The sequence below is a fragment of the Anabrus simplex genome, chromosome 10 (genome assembly GCF_040414725.1).
Source record: "Anabrus simplex isolate iqAnaSimp1 chromosome 10, ASM4041472v1, whole genome shotgun sequence".
NCBI lineage: Eukaryota > Metazoa > Arthropoda > Insecta > Orthoptera > Tettigoniidae > Anabrus > Anabrus simplex.
The window spans coordinates 64249100-64265771 of record NC_090274.1 but is presented as its reverse complement, the minus strand read 5'-3'; the positions used below and the strand labels follow the sequence as shown (position 1 = coordinate 64265771).

The window sequence follows — 16672 nt, the reverse complement described above, 5'->3', positions numbered from 1 at the left end:
TTTATCTCCTTACTCCGATTACCCTCCTGCCATTAATCCCACCTGTTTGTACCAGCGATCATTCCTGCTACTTTCATGTCTGCTACTTCTAATTTATGAATAAGATTACCTGACTCTATCCAGCTTTAATTCCTGTAAAGCGAAGTTGGTCTGAAAATAGACCAATGTAAGGATAGTTTTGTCCAGGAGATGACTTTTTTCTTACAGAATACTGTTGACCACAACTGTGAGATCACTGTATTAGATTTAGTGCACCTATACTACCATCCTGGGATAATATGTACCCTAAATACTTGAAATTGTCTACCTATTCCAGCTTTATATTCCCAACGTGACATTCAGTTCTGTTAAGTTTCTTTCCTACCAACATCACTTTATTCTTGGATATGCTAATTTTCATATCATACTCACTACACCAATTTTCAAGATATTAGACTGCAGGCTTTCAGCACAGTCTGCCATTAACACCAAGTCGTCAGCATAGGTCAAACTACTTACTACATTTTCACCTAACAGAATCCCTCCCTGCCCCTTTATGCCTTTCAGGTGAAAGCCTGGCATAACCACTGTAGGTACCTTCAAGCAAGAACTCATTCTACCATCAATTCTCATTGTAACCCAATTTTCAACATAAATGCCTTTGATTGCTTTTAATAAGCTACCCTTACTCCATAATCACTCAGTACAGTTAATATATTTTCCCTTGGTACACTATCATTCTAACAAACATAAGCATAATTGTCTATTCCTCTCTAAGCATTTTTCAGTTACCTTGTGTACACTAAAAATCTGTTCCTGACAGCCCCTCTGTGGTCTGAAACCACACTTGTTTTCATCTAACTTACTCTCAACCAATGATCACACCCTCCCTCACAAAATAACAAGAACCTTGTTTATCCGGATTAAGTGGGACCGGAACTGATCCGGATTATCAAAAATCTAGATAATCTGGAAAAAAACTAAAAAACAAATACAGTACATGTTATATAATATATTAACATAAGTTGTACAGTAATACCTTTTTCCAATTGTATAAAAAAATATAAGAGCACTTTTCTTACATTTACGACTTCCGTTTTATGCACTAAAATAATGTGTGAGCTTTTCCTGTTCTACATTATTTTGTACAGCGTTTGCGCGCAGCACGATCATGAAGACATTTTACTAACATCAGTTCTGCCAGTGTGGTTTCAGTCTGGGATTCTAAATAGGCCATCAGTTTGTCCAGCTGCATTGTTGCCTCTCCATAAGTCATTGTTTCTTCTGATGGAGCGCCGGTTTCATTTTCGAATTCACCATCGCTCTCATCATTACCTGCCAAGGAACAAGAGGCAATAATTTATTCATCTGCCATTATGCCGTAGCCTGAATTACAGTCATTTTTCAACCAGTCATTTACGTCGTTCACATCTACGTCCAAGAATCTGGGAATGCATGCAAGTGTGTCAAGAAAATCAGAAGAGTCCACAGTTTCCCATTCTCAATTCCAACTCCTGTTCTGAGCTATCCTTGGCGTAAAAGACATTCAAGAAGTGTCGACCTCATAAAAGAAATACTGTACAAGTAAAATTACATTGTAAAAGACATTCAAGAAGTGTCGACCTCATAAAAGAAATACTGTACAAGTAAAATTACATTGTTATTATTTTCGATCCGGATAAACTGGAGATCCGGATTAATGAGGACCAGATAAACGAGGTTCTTGTTTATCAGTGAACACCTTGCCTGGTACACTGATCAATGAAATACTCAATACTTGTTGCAGTCTTTCCAGTTCCCTTGCTTATAAAGATAGGTGTTATTGAATCGAAACCGACTTTCAACCTATTAGGTCGTGTTACGTACATTTAGTACGTATTGAAGAGATGTTAAGTACAGAACAAAAATGGCCAACCAGACACCAGTGGGATCCGAACCCACAACCTCTTCAATACGTACTAAATGTACGTAACACGACCTAATAGGTTGAAAGTCGGTTTCGATTACAATGCGGTCGTGAAAATTCAATATTCATAGGTGTTATTACTGATTTCTTTCAATCAGAAGGTATCTTACTAATACTCTGTGCTAATCTTAGTACTCCATGAAGCCATTTCATCCCTGCCTTATCACAATATTTCACCATTTCAGGTCTAGTTTCATCTATTCCTGCTGCATTATGACAATGGAGTTTATTTACCATCCTTTCCACTTCCTCAAGCGTAATTTCACCAACATCATTGTCTTCCTCCTCATGAGCTTGGTTGTTCAGTTTCCTTTTCCCTCCCTTTCAAGATACTTTATTACTGTCCAGAAAAGTTTCCCTGCTGCTTGACCTAGACTTTCCAGGTTATTACCAAAATCTTTCCATGACCTTTTCTTGGAATTTAACAATTATTTGTTTTCGTCTGTTTCCTTCATCAACATACAATTCATTGTCTGCATTAGTCCTTATTTGGAACCATTTCTGAGTTGCATACTCTTTACATTTACAAGCTGCCCTCACTTCATCATACCATCAATATGTTGATTTTGACTGATGATGGTCTCTAGCAAGACTGAAACTACTTTCAACAAATATATGTAACTTTCTTTTAAGGTTACAATAAATAGTAGTAAATAGGTGGGAAACCTTTAGCTTTTGTTTTACATTCAATTCAGAATAATATGAAATTTACTGTGTGCGTGCGAAAGTATTCCTGATGAATGGTCCTATCCCGCACTCTGCCCTTCCCTTTTTAACACCTGTTAAGAAGACCATAATCTCCTAACACATCCAGATGCACCTTCTTTGCCGATTCAGCCAGTCCTACTTTCCTTCTTCCATAAGCCCCAATACTGATAACTCCCCATTGAATTCCATTCTGTTTGCCCTCACCTGTCGAATGGAGGTGGGACTCTGCTACAATATTCCGAATTTGGTAAATTCTGTGGGGCATGATGTTACCCTACTTACCCATAGTCCCAGTGAGAATCTCTCCTCTAACGGATTAGGGACCACAGTGGATTGTATGGTCCTCGCTGACGGAGCACAAGAAGGGCCATGACTCAGAATATGCCTGAGATGCCCCCTCCTCATCCATAGCAACTGGTATCCTGAATCTCAGGACCACTTGCTAGGCCATTCAGCTGTTGACCAGGGTTCATGGACTTGGACGCGACTGCAGTAACCCACACCACCAATCATCATCATCATCATCATCATCATCATCACCACCATCATATTATTATTATTACTATACTTGTACAGCGATGAATAAATTACTGCATTGAAGCTCATTCAACCAGTTGTTGCTTTACACAAGTCTTCAGCTGTTGATTTGAAGCTTTGTATCTGTTATTTCAATCATCGCAAACAGAGAGGCTGTTTTGCATGATAGGGTCAAGTAGTGCATCTGATTTCAAACATGTCATTCATTGAGAATATTGGTAGGTTTTTTTTTACATAATATACACCGAGTGGCCGAAAGTCACAGGGAGGGGTGTCCCGTTAGAAAATGTGCTGTATATGACCCCTAAGCATTGCGGCTAGCTGCGGCTTAGCTGAGCAGTCTGTCACAGACACCAGTGTTGTGAAGATGGCAACACATCGTGAAATAACTGACTTTGAATATGGGATGATCATCGGCGCATGGCGCATGGTCATAGCATTGTGGAGATTACATGTGAATTCGGGCTTCCGAGGTCAACAGTGTCTAATGAATGGACAATACATCGCCTCTGCAGAACTATACTGGGCGCTCGATGGGCTACTGTGAGTCAGATCACCACCCAGTTGAATGTTGGGAGTCAGGAACACATTTCTACCATGACTGCAAGGAGGCTACTGCATCGCATAGGCTTCACCAGCCAATGACCAACTCGTGTCCCTTTTCTGACACCTCGACACAGAGCTCAAAGATGTGCATGGGCCCGCGAACATCGGCAATGGACCATGGAGCAGTGGTGGCATGTGGCATGGTCTGCTGAATCCCACTTCCAGCTGTATCAAGCTGATTGGTGTGTGAGAGTGTGGCGTATGCCCCATGAAGCTATGGATCCTGCGTGTCAACATGGTTGTGTCCAGGCGGGTGGTGGCTCAGTTCTTGTCAGGGCAAAATTCTCATAGTCGCAATTAGGCCCCATTGTCCAGCTGCAGGGAGTGCTGACAGGTGCATGTTATGTGGACATTCTTTCAGACCATCTGCATCCCTTTCTGGCCCTAGATTACCCTGATGGAAATGGCATGTTTCAACAGGACAATGCGCCATTTCACCAGTGTGTGGTGGGATGCAGGTGGTTGGAGGAGCACTCCAGTGAAGTTACGACCATGGATTGACCCTCCAGATCGCCGATCTTAATCCAATCGAGTATTTATGGGATGCTGTCGATGCCGGTATACACTCCACAAACTCCGCACCAACTACACAAGACCAATTGTGGGTAGCATTGCAAGATGCATGGGTCCAGATCCCTTCAGAACAACTCCAACACCTTGTAGAGTCGATGCCTTGCCATATTGCTGCCATTTTGAGGGCTTGCAGAGGAGCAACTCATTATTAAAATCACATTCAGTGCCTTCCCATGACTTTAGGCCACTCAGTGTATACTGTATGTCCAGGGAATCAGTTGTCATCAATGGTTGAACATAGCTATAGATTAGGGTCAGCCAACTGCGTGAACGTGTGATGTCAGGTAACACGTCACACACTCTGCTCGGGCAACGAAACAAAGTACTTAGTACTGTAACTGAGAAGTGAAGGCTAGAGGGGCGAGGGGAAACACAACGTCATTCGTAGGGGGAAGCCCAAGAGCTGCAGGTACAATGTGGTATGTGTAGTACATATTTCTCTCTACATATTTTATTGTAACGTAACTTTGTTATGAAGTAGCATAAGAGTTATAACGCAACTTTATTTCTACATATACAAACTAAACATTTAGCTGTAGCATTCCTATCATTTCCAACAAATAAATATAGATCTTCCCATAAAGAAAAAAAGATCGGAGAGTAGGTAGCTTGTCGCACTGTGATGTGCCCGGTTCATCTATACGTACTGTACCACTACCACCACCACTACGTATGGCACTGCACGTGTTTACTACAAAGCGAGGCTGTCTTTTCGTCTCATTCTTCGACAGCGTCTCCCCCACCTTCTGCGCTCATACGTCACATGTGCTCTCCGACGTCACACGGGCCCTCTTACACCACACGCCAGCCTGTTGGCTGACCCTGCTATAGAACATTCCATATTAAGAAAACAGTATTGCTCTTATGGACCTACAAGGAGCGAACACATCCCCTCTTAGTCACCCATAATTTATATTGTATTATAAAGAAAAAAATGATGAGGTTTTTTCTCCCATGCTTCATTAAAATAGCTACTGAAGCTTTTCTATTTTATAAATACATTCGCAGGGAAGAAGTACAATGGTAGGAACAGCCATTGCTTTGTTGCCTTTCTTCATTTTCCTTCTGTTTTGCTCTGGTACATGTAACACATAATCAGGTACTCTGTGAATCCTGGCAGCTTATTACTTTTGTAGAGAAGTCTTCCATTTGTGTGTTGTCTATGTTTTTTAGTCCTTATATCAGTGCATGCTTGTCTTGAGTTGAGTGTCATGTGACTAATTAGCCTACATCTGCAATCTCTTTCTATATAGGCTCGATGACCTTCGGTGTTAGGCCCCTTTAAACAACAAGCCTCATCTTTCTATAAACATTAATAAGGTGATTTTATCTTGAATTTTAAAACTGAGTTTCACAAATTTATGCTCCGTCATTTTCCTTGTTATGCTGTGATCATCAAAATGATACCCTCTACAGAAGGTCATTCGGGATCTATGGGGACGATGTTTGAAGGGTAATTAGCTTATGTAAAGCCATGTCTAACTATAGTGTGACAACATAATTTCCACTGCAGCTGACTTTCTCACATATCCCATTCCTCCTGACAGGCTTTTCAGAGACCATTGATAGTGCATGATTGTCTATTTCCTAAGGCCCTTTTTAGGAGTCCAAATTCACAGAAGTCCATGCGTGACCCATCAAGTGCCACTGTAGCAGTAACCAGCGATGATCACGAAACCCCTTGGAAAACTTTATTGGCATTCTTTCCCTAGGACAGTAGTAAATCGAGCAGCGTTTGTTACAGTCACTAAGGTGCACATATGCTTCATCTAATGTCACTACACTTTTCCATCTGTCCTCTGCCAGACAGCCCTCATACAGCTTTCTTGAGTTACTGCGACATTCCAAAATGTGATGAGGCAACAGCTTGAGATCTTGGCACATATGCTGCTTTTCTAATTGCAGGTCCTTGTTGATTATGGTGTTAACTGTTGAAATGGACATCCCTGACTTTGGGGGAGGCAGGGTTACCACCTGAAACAAGGGCCTTCACTTTCGTCACCACTTCTGGTGTACAGCTGCTGGCTGGTCATGGATTTGCCTGTTTTTTCCCCTCTGGAATTAAGTTCTGTCAGCCTTTACCTTTTACTGTTATTACTTGTTCACAGGATCAAGCATGACCTTATGACATGGGGAGACAAGTTTACCAAAGAGGAGGTAAGTCTTTTGCCTGGTAATGATATATAAAAGGAATTAAAGAATAATTTGAACCTATACGTTTGAAAAATATGGTCCATTATTAGGCAAGGAGGTAGTGGTGGTGACCACTGTTTTAAGAGGAAGTACTACGTGAGAGTACCCCCCTCCCCCCCAAAAAAATGGAATTATTTTTTAAAAGCTATGTATATTTTAAATTTTTTTTACAAAACAACCTCATCCCCTTCAAAAATACTCCCCATTACAACTAATACATCTGTCCCACCGGTGCTTCCATTGTTCGGAACATTTTTTGTAGTCATCTTTAGAAATGGCTGACAGCTCCTCCCTCATTTTTTTCTTGACTGATGTTGTCAAATCGGTGTCCTTTCATGCCCCCTTTAGCCAAAAACTGTCCAACAGAGATAGCTGTGCATGCAGGTGCTTTGCCATGGTGGACGAACTAGTCTCCTGTCTGCCATAATTCGGGTCTTTTTTGACGAACACTGTTGTGCAATCTTTTTAAAACTTCCCAATAAAAGCTTTGCACGTTGTTCACTTAAACCTGCCGTTAAAAAAAAACTAAACAAGAAAAAAACAGCACTAGCAAAAATAATTGCTGCAGATGAACAGAACAAGCCAGGTCGACAACAGAGGCGGCAATGAACTGGCAATGAGTTGCACTATACATGCCTAGCGTTAGAAATGCATGCTACACAAGCTTCGCCCACAGCAATGTTGTTCCGGTTATTTTTGGGTACCCCCTCGTACTAGGCAACCATCCAACACCAGGAGCGTAGCGTGGCTTTCTGCTTAGAAGAAGCTGTCAACTAAAACTTGTTATTGAATTCATTTCGTGAGGGAGGGTGTGATCATTGGTTGAGAGTAAGTTAGATGAAAACAAGTGTGGTTTCAGACCACAGAGGGGCTGTCAGGAACAGATTTTTAGTGTACACAAGGTAACTGAAAAATGCTTAGAGAGGAATAGACAATTATGCTTATGTTTGGTAGAATGATAGTGTACCAAGGGAAAATATATTAACTGTACTGAGTGATTATGGAGTAAGGGTAGCTTATTAAAAGCAATCAAAGGCATTTATGTTGAAAATTGGGTTACAATGAGAATTGATGGTAGAATGAGTTCTTGCTTGAAGGTACCTACAGTGGTTATGCCAGGCTTTCACCTGAAAGGCATAAAGGGGCAGGGAGGGATTCTGTTAGGTGAAAATGTAGTAAGTAGTTTGACCTATGCTGACGACTTGGTGTTAATAGCAGACTGTGCTGAAAGCCTGCAGTCTAATATCTTGAAAATTGGTGTAGTGAGTATGATATGAAAATTAGCATATCCAAGAATAAAGTGATGTTGGTAGGAAAGAAACTTAACAGAACTGAATGTCACGTTGGGAATATAAAGCTGGAATAGGTAGACAATTTCAAGTATTTAGGGTACATAAAACTAATGCAGTAGATTTTTAGCTTTTTAACAGTTACTGAATGTTAACATTGATGCTTTCATGGCCCGTGCTTGTAGACATGATACAAGATTTTGGGCTTATGTCGTGTCAAGTAAACAAGGCGAACCTTTTTACGTTTTGCAGAGAACTCTGCTCCGCGTCTTCAGAAGAAAATCTTGTCTGTTCACAAGGAAGACTTCTACAGTAATGAGGGTCTGAATTAAAGAATATTTTACCGTTGGAGAATTATAGTGGTACACTCGTTGGTCACCAGGTGGCTCGCCGTATGCTGGCACAGCGCTCCAAGTGGGAGTTGACGAACAACATAAAGCTCCAAAATGACATTAACCCCTCAAGTCGGGAATAAAATCGTCTCACCAGAGCCTACTGGCGGTATTTTAAATGGCCAAGCAGCAGCTATGTTACAGTACTTCAAATAAACATTTATATCTCGACAACGTTTACATATAAATAACCCAAATTTTGAGGAGATACACACCACAATATACACTTTGTTACAAAAAAGTAAAAAATAATTTTAACTCATCTAAAATGAAAACCTACAATCTGTTTTCCAGTCATTGACCTGGTCAGGGATGTAATGAATGAAACATATATAGGCTGTTATTACAATGGGGTCAAGAGATGGCAGAGCTAGACTGTTTTCAAACAAGTGATGCGCTCAGCATGAATGTCACCTGCATCCGCTGATAGATATGACTACCGCTCGCGACATTCACGTGCTCCTGGCTTGAGAGGTTAACACGTAACACATAGCTTGGATCTGATGGCTTCCTCTTCTTCTTCTCCCAAAACCTCTTCACGAATTCACTGTGGTTTTTTTCCATTTCTGTTCTTCTGTCCACTGTTTTCCAGTAGTCTTTTTAGCTTTTTCCACAAATGTGTGATTTGCAGCCAGAATTCCAAAGAGGTTATGATTTTTTTATGGTATTGTCTCTAGCATTTATTTCTTGTAAATCCTGCTTTATTTCTTCCAACCAGTTGATTCTGACCTTCTTTGAACTGATTATACAGTAGTTAATGCTTTTTCAGAAAATCTATTATTGTCTCATCTGTGAACATAGAATTTTAAGCGTCTCCTACATACGGCATCAGTAAACTTATCTGTTGCTGTGTACAGGTCTGTGGTTTTTCTTTTAATCCATATGCCATGAGTGGCATCATATATTTTCCTAAGAATTTTTCAGACATGGTATTATTATTATTATTATTATTATTATTATTATTATTATTATTATTATTATTATTATTATTATTACTGTATTATTATTCCTATTACTGAATTATTATTCTTTCCGATAAGGCCTGCTAAGGACCACATGCCAATTTCAATTCAGTTCTTCTTATTTTGTTGTTTTCTCTTCAGCTCCTTCCAATACTCTTTCACCCTTTCACTATGCTGTTTCTTTCTGTCCTCGGACCACTTTGCACCAGGCTTCTTGTTCAATCTTCCTTGGAATCCTTCCATACTTGCTACCCTCTTTCTAAAAATTTGTCTGTCCATAATTTCTTCTTCTCTTATATTATTTCTTTCTAAATTTTTCTTTACTTCTTGAATCCAGCTAGTTGTTGCCTTTTTGTCCCAAAGATACTCCAAAATCCTTTTTGTTAATCTGGAATCATCCATTCTGTAAATATGTCCAAATCTCCTTTTTCTTATGGTTTCTGCTATGTTTTCTATGTTCCTGTATATTTCATCATTAGATCTTAATTTACATACTTATGTTGTTTTCACAGGGCCTAAAATTTTTCTCATGTATTATTATTATTATTATTATTATTATTATTATTATTATTATTATTATTATTATTATTATTATTATTATTATTATTATTATTATTGTTGTTGTTGTTGTTATTGTTATTATTGAGGAATAGAATAAGATAAGAAAATTTGTTATTCTGTAATCAAAGGTTTCTAGGGTTGTATATCATGCTGTGGGATCTGAAATTTCAAAACATAAGTTTCCCAAAAATAAATTCTTCACACTGTCAATATTATCATTGCAGCTATCTAGAAAATGGAAGGTTTTCAGTTGTTTTGAGTTAGAAGATTCCAGTTTGGAAAGTAAACTAGAAAAGATCTTTTATTAAACAATGACTTGTATTTACAGGCTGAAATGGCCCTGGAAGATGCCCCTGTATACGTGAACAAGAAAACAGGAAGTGCAATGATTGACTACATCAAGTTCTGTAACACCCTCAGTGGCCTACGGAAGAAGACGAGGGCGCCTGGACCAGAAGACTTCATGAAACATAAATGAGGTGTAATTCAGTGAACCAAACAAATACTATGGGAATCAATCGCTTATTATTTTTATACCAAATATATAAAGACTTCAAGTACTCATAGTTTTCAACAAATTGATTTTATTTTTATAGACAAGATCACAATAGAATTATAATAAAAGGTCAATTTCACATGCTAATCAGTGTTCTTATGTCAACACAGTAATTCGAGCAGGTGAAATCTTTTTCCAGAAAGTTAAGCATTTTATTGTACTGGTTTCAACATCCTCACATCACTATGCATGTCAAATGATAGCGGTTGTAAATCTTCATATAATGTGAATTTTAGAGGAATTGAGAGGCAGAATTGACCTTTAAGTATTACCATATTTTCTCGCATAATTAACGCCCTTGCATAATTTATGCATCCCAATATTTTGGGGTCCAAATTCAAACATCCATCATGCAGCTCCATAGTGACGCTCTATTCCAATCTGGTACAAACATATTTTACGAGTGTTTTGGGTACGGGACAAGCGTTTTCTGTGATCTCAGAATTGTTTGTTAGTCCACAGTGAGCAAGTATTCGAGTAATACTACATCATATAAACTTGCAGTGGTTAGTTAAGCTGAAACATGAGGGAATAGGGTCTGCGGTCAGCAAGCATTCAGTGTCCAAATGCAACGTGCACTAGCGTGGTAACAGAGAAGTGCACTTCAAGCGGCCAACAAGTCTCGCAAAGCATTTCGCGGACTAAAAAGCGGCAAGTTTCCGCAAGTAGAGGAGGACCTGCTTAAATATATGATTTCGTTATGCAACGTTGGATGTGCCGTTTCTCACAAAATGCTGTATTTTAAAGAACGAGAAATAGCCGCTGCACATGGAATCAGTGTCTCGGATTTTAAGGTTAGCCACCGCTGGATGATTAATTTTATGAAGAGAAATGGACTTTCTTTTCGATGAAGAACAACATTATGACAAAAAATGACAAATTATTTCAACCAAAAAGTAATTGATATTCATTGCTTTGTAATTGAGAAGCATAAAGTGAAGGAATATTTGATCTCCCAAATAGGAACTGCAGGTCAGACACCAGTCAGTTTCCATATGCCACAAAGTCGAACAATCAATAAGAAAGGGACATCGAGTGCTATCATACGCGCTATTGGAAGCGAAAGACAACGATGTACTGCAATGCTTGGTGTAACAGCTGATGGCAGAAAGCTTGCACCTTACGTTGTTCTAAAACGAAGAAAATGCTGAAAGTAAAATCCAAGAAAAAGTTTGGATGGACACGTCACTCGTATAAGATTGGATATGAACGGTTTGGGGAAATCTTAGCAAGGTGCGTCCTTCGATGCCCAGTGTAATTTTATCAGTTTATGTTAATTTCACTTCAGGTCGTATTGTCAGCTCATAATGGGAAGAATATTTTCCAGTGTAGGCACTTCAAACCCATGTGTCAAAGTTACCTGATGTAGCCTATTTGACTTTTCTGAAAAAATCTAACGCCGGAATTTTACACCAAATGACGATAAACGCAAATGAGTTGAACCAATATTGTGTTTATATTATATTTGATGTATCTTTTAAATGTAAATGAATTGTAAATAATTTTTTTAATATCTGAATTCCTTGAATAATTTATGCATCCGAAGATTTCGCCTGTATTTTTCGTCAAAAATATGCATTAATAATGCGAGAAAATATGGTATATAATTTGTGATTGAATCTTTTATTAGTGAGGAATATAGTGCCACTTATCATTTATTTATTGTAAGATCATTGGAGTTGATGTACATAATATTAATAAACTGAACACAGGCATATTTGCTACTTGCTGTATGCTAAGAATTTTAGCCATATTTTAAGCTTTTTATTTTCAACACTTTTCAAAACCAACAATTCAATCATTTTTAAACAACTTGTGGTCTATTCTGTGTCCTTTGGCAAACACATATTGGTGTCAGAAGGAATAAATAAAATATTTTTGTATTATAACTATTCTGTCTCAGCCCTGAACTCTTTTTGTTATTTTAATTTCTACATTGAAATATGGAAAGGGGGCAGGGGGGGGAGACAATGTATTTATCACATTTGTGACCTTTTTTTTTCATTTATTTCAAATCATATAATTCTTTTTTTCTTTTTTTTTTTGCTAGGGGCTTTACGTCGCACCGACACAGATAGGTCTTATGGCGACGATGGGATAGGAAAGGCCTAGGAGTTGGAAGGAAGCGGCCGTGGCCTTAATTAAGGTACAGCCCCAGCATTTGCCTGGTGTGAAAATGGGAAACCACGGAAAACCATTTTCAGGGCTGCCGATAGTGGGATTCGAACCTACTATCTCCCGGATGCAAGCTCACAGCCGCGCGCCTCTACGCGCACGGCCAACTCGCCCGGTATTCTTTTTTTTTTTTTTTTTTCTATTCACATATAACATTGTAACATTACTATGAATATGCTATATAAAAGAGAAAAATATGATTTGTAAAGGTAATTTTTTTTTTTTTTTTTTACAGTTCCAAATAACCCTAGAACCATACACCATTGCACTAAGTACCCCCAAGAAATTTTTAATTTGCAGTAATTTGGTGTTCACAACCTCTAGGTCATCGGCTCTTAATGGAACGAAATGAGACCAAATGTAATGACAAATTTAAAGTCCAAAATCCTCCACTGACCAGAATTCAAAACGTGAGGATGAAGAATGAATGGATGGATATGAATTTAAAACAATCAGGGGATCCGACCCGCAATGCCTCACATTCACAGAAACTGACGTAAAACAATAGTATTACTGACCAAGAGACTGCTTCTATAGCACAATACTGAATCGATGATGCTTGTAGTCTAAAGGGGTCCAAAATTCAAGTCATCGGCCCCTCATAATGGTACTTATCGCTAGGAAAGTATAACCATGGTATTTGTCATGTTGCGGTACTAATCAAAAGTAGCGTAGACTTGCGGTATTCCACACATTATGGTACTACTTACAGGCAATGAAATTCGCACATGTAATACAGACCTATGGTGTTTCGCACACTGCGGGCAACGCAAACCTATGGTGTTCGTCACATAAGTGTACTAACCACAGGGACTCGTACTATCCCATGGTGTTCCTCATATAGTGGGTACTAATCATACGCAAGCTAGAACCATGGTGTCGCTTACCCATACTGTCGCTCATATAGTGGTACTACGCGCAAGTAAAAGCGACTCATGGTGTTCCCCCATGGTGGTACTAATTACAAGTAGTCTCATGGTTCTAATTCGATCATCCTTTGGTCACCTGTTTTAGTTGCCTCTTACGACAGACAGGGGATACCATGGGTGTATTCTTCTTCTGGATGCCCCATCCACAGGGGGTCTGCCCAAAATTAGCAACATTTTCGTAACACTACTCTTATGTCAGTAATCACCCAGAACAAATCATGCTGCTTTCCTTTGGATCTTTTCCAGTTCTCATATCAGGTAGTTCTGGTGGGAAGTTCCCTATACTGGGGTCTTACATCCTTACTCATCATCATCATCATCATCATCATTGACCATCTCCAGTTGCCCGGGTGTGGTGTCTGTCCTTGAACCACTGTTCTCTCATAATCTTCTCCCAGTCTTGTCCTCTCTCCTCGACATCTTTCTTCACCAGATCTGTCCATTTTCCTTTGGGTCTAACCACTGGTCTTTTTCCTTTTTTTTTCTCTTTCATATTCTCTTCTTGCAGTCCTGCTTGTACTCATCCTTCTTACATGGCCAAAGCGCTTCAGTCTTGCTTTCTGAATCCTCTGTAGTAGGGAGACTCCTATTCCCACCTCCTCTTGGACTTTTTCATTCTTGAACTTGTCCATTCTGGTCTTCTGTATCATGGTGCATAGGAACTTCATTTCTACAGTTTGGAGTTTTGAGTTGTCTTGTCTCAGTAACGTGGTAGTTTCCAAGCTATACATGAGGATGGGTGTATTATAATATGATTTATATAATGTCATCTTTGCTTTTAATGGTTCTTATTTATCCCGTAGCAGTTTTCTTACTTGGTGGTGAAATTGAGTTGCCTTGCTAATTCGACTGTCCACCTCATACTTTGCAAGGTTGTCTTTTGATACTACAGTCTACTACCCAAGTACTTGAACACTGGAACAGTGTACAGTTTGGTGTCATTTATTCTGATTTGTGGTTTATCATCTCACCTCTGTAACTTCATCACCACTGTCTTAGCCTTGTTGATATTACATCCTTACTACAACCTCTAAATATCTCATTCAAATAACAAACTGGGCTCATATATGAGGCCTTTTGAACCTCCTGATTGTTCTCTTCAATATCTGCTAGGTTATGTGCAAAGACAATAGGATGTAGGTACTCCAACAAAATTTCTCCCCACCAGACTTTCTTCTCAATAACCCCAACTCTGTCTTTCATCTCCCAATGAATTAAAAATTTATCAGAAATTATCTCAGTAATTGTATAGATTTTTTAAATCACTGCCTTTCATAATTCAAATAAATGATCTTAATATTGAGATAAATATAACTCAAAGCAGCTGGGAAGGAGTGAGATAAGATAAGCTGGCAAAGATAACCTCTGAAGCTAGACATTCAACAGACATAAGCTGGCTACATTTCTTTACAGTTAGAGGAAACATTTTGTTAAATTGATTTAAGGTAAGCCGTATTATTTTAATTTTTATTTTAATTCAGAAAGGAACAATTATTATAGCCTATTATCGTTCCAAATATTTCTTTTGAAGTGAAATCACCAAACTGAGGGGTGTTTACCAATAACACAGTTTATAAGAGAAAAAACCTTTCTATCCTAATATTATAAAAGGAGAAAGTTTGTGAGTTTATTTTTATGTGAAGAGTAATCTCAAGAACCAATCAATCAATTTCAGTAATTCTTTCATGATTAGAAAGTTATTTCTTCTGCGCTGTTATAACCTACATGTAATTATTCTACCTTATTGGGGAAGCAAATAGTTTTGATGAAAGTAGAACTTCTTATGTTCTTTGTTTGACATTACACAGACACAGACAGGTCTTATGGCAAGGTGGGATAGAACAGGGCTAGGATTGCGAAGAAATCATGGCCTCAATCAAGGCACAGCCCAAGTATTTGACTGGTGTGGAAATCGAACACCGATTAAAACCAGAAAATAGGGCAAGTCAGAAAAAGTGTGTGTTTGGAACTCGTAAGAGAAAATACATTGCCTTAACTGTCAGTCCCATTCCCATTTTATTGGGGTTGGCACTGGGTATGGATTTGGCTCAGTTTTACAGTCAGATGCCCTACCTGATGCCAACTTAATGATCGTTTGGTGGCAGTTGGGTATGAAGGTGCTGGCTGATTTGGTGCAGATTTTTCTAGTTGACATCTATAGGCGACTTGCACATCTAAGTATGTGATGATAATGACAAATTTGTTTTATTTTTACAATTTGCTTTACATCTCACCGACACAAATAGGTATTATGGCAACGATGGGATAAGAAAGGCGTAGGGAGGAAGCGGCTGTGGCCTTAATTAAGGTACAGCCCCAGCATTTGATTGCGTGGTGTGAAAATGGGAAACCATAGAAAACCATCTTCAGGGCTGCCGACAGTGGGGTTCGAACCCACTATCTCCCGTATACAAGTTCACAACTGCACCCGTCTACTACACAGCCAACTCACCCAGCGATGATGATGATGGTGGTGGTGGTGGTGGTGCGTATGGCTTTTAGTGCCGAGAGTGTCCGAGGACAAGTTCAGCTTGCCAGATGCAGGTCTTTTCATTTGACTCCCATAGGCGACCTGCACATCGTGATGAGGATGAAATTATGATGAAGACAACACATACACCCAGCCCCCATGCCAGCGAAATTAACCAGTTATGGTTAAAATTCCCGACCCTGCCATTAATCGAACCCGGGACCCCTGTGACCAAAGGCCAGCACGCTAACCATTTAGCCATGGAGCCGGACCGAGCTTAATAGCTGCAGTCACTTAAGTACGGCCGGTATCCAGTATTCGGGAGATAGTAGGTTCGAACCCCACTGTCGGCAGCCCTGAAAATGGTTTCCCGTGGTTTCCCATTTTCACACCAGGCAAATGCTGGGACTGTACCTTAATTAAGGCCACGGCTGCTTCCTTCCCACTCCTAGCCCTTTTCTGTCCCATCGTCGCCGTAAGACCTATTTGTGTCGGTGCAACGTAAAACAACTAGCATGGAGCCGGACATGATGGTGGTAATGAGGCAGGAGAGGGTAAAATCCAGTGTCAGTACATACCCACACCTGTCAAATAATACTAAGGGCTCTGCTCAAGGCTTAATATCCCAAACCAATGGAAGAATCATCATTAACAGCATCCTATGACATCACTCCTTATGGACACTACAGAGATTTGGAATTGAATTCAGAATTTTGGCATGCAATAGAGGTGATTAGAAACTGCATATCACCACCTCTCCTACGCTGCTGACCAAC

The 16672-nt window shown here is 39.4% G+C and overlaps 3 protein-coding genes across 3 annotated transcripts in view; 2 read left to right on the top strand and 1 right to left on the bottom strand.

Moving 5' to 3' along the window:
• LOC136882096 (uncharacterized) overlaps positions 1-12075 on the top strand; it is a 35005-nt gene extending 22930 nt beyond the window's left edge. The window contains exons 5-6 of the mRNA XM_067154622.2: positions 6478-6526; positions 10095-12075. Of these exons, the coding sequence (XP_067010723.1) occupies positions 6478-6526; positions 10095-10244 (199 nt within the window). The 3' untranslated portion in view covers positions 10245-12075. The remainder of the gene's footprint in view (positions 1-6477; positions 6527-10094) is intronic.
• The window catches only part of LOC136882097 (pyridoxal phosphate homeostasis protein), a 108714-nt gene that overhangs the window by 9503 nt on the left and 82539 nt on the right, over positions 1-16672 (bottom strand). The gene's annotated exons all lie outside the window — the stretch shown is intronic.
• Positions 13763-16672, top strand: part of LOC136881931 (transmembrane 6 superfamily member 1) — a 40921-nt gene continuing 38011 nt past the window's right edge. Inside the window, exon 1 of the mRNA XM_067154387.2 lies at positions 13763-14871. The gene's annotated coding sequence lies outside the window, so the exon portion shown is untranslated. The remainder of the gene's footprint in view (positions 14872-16672) is intronic.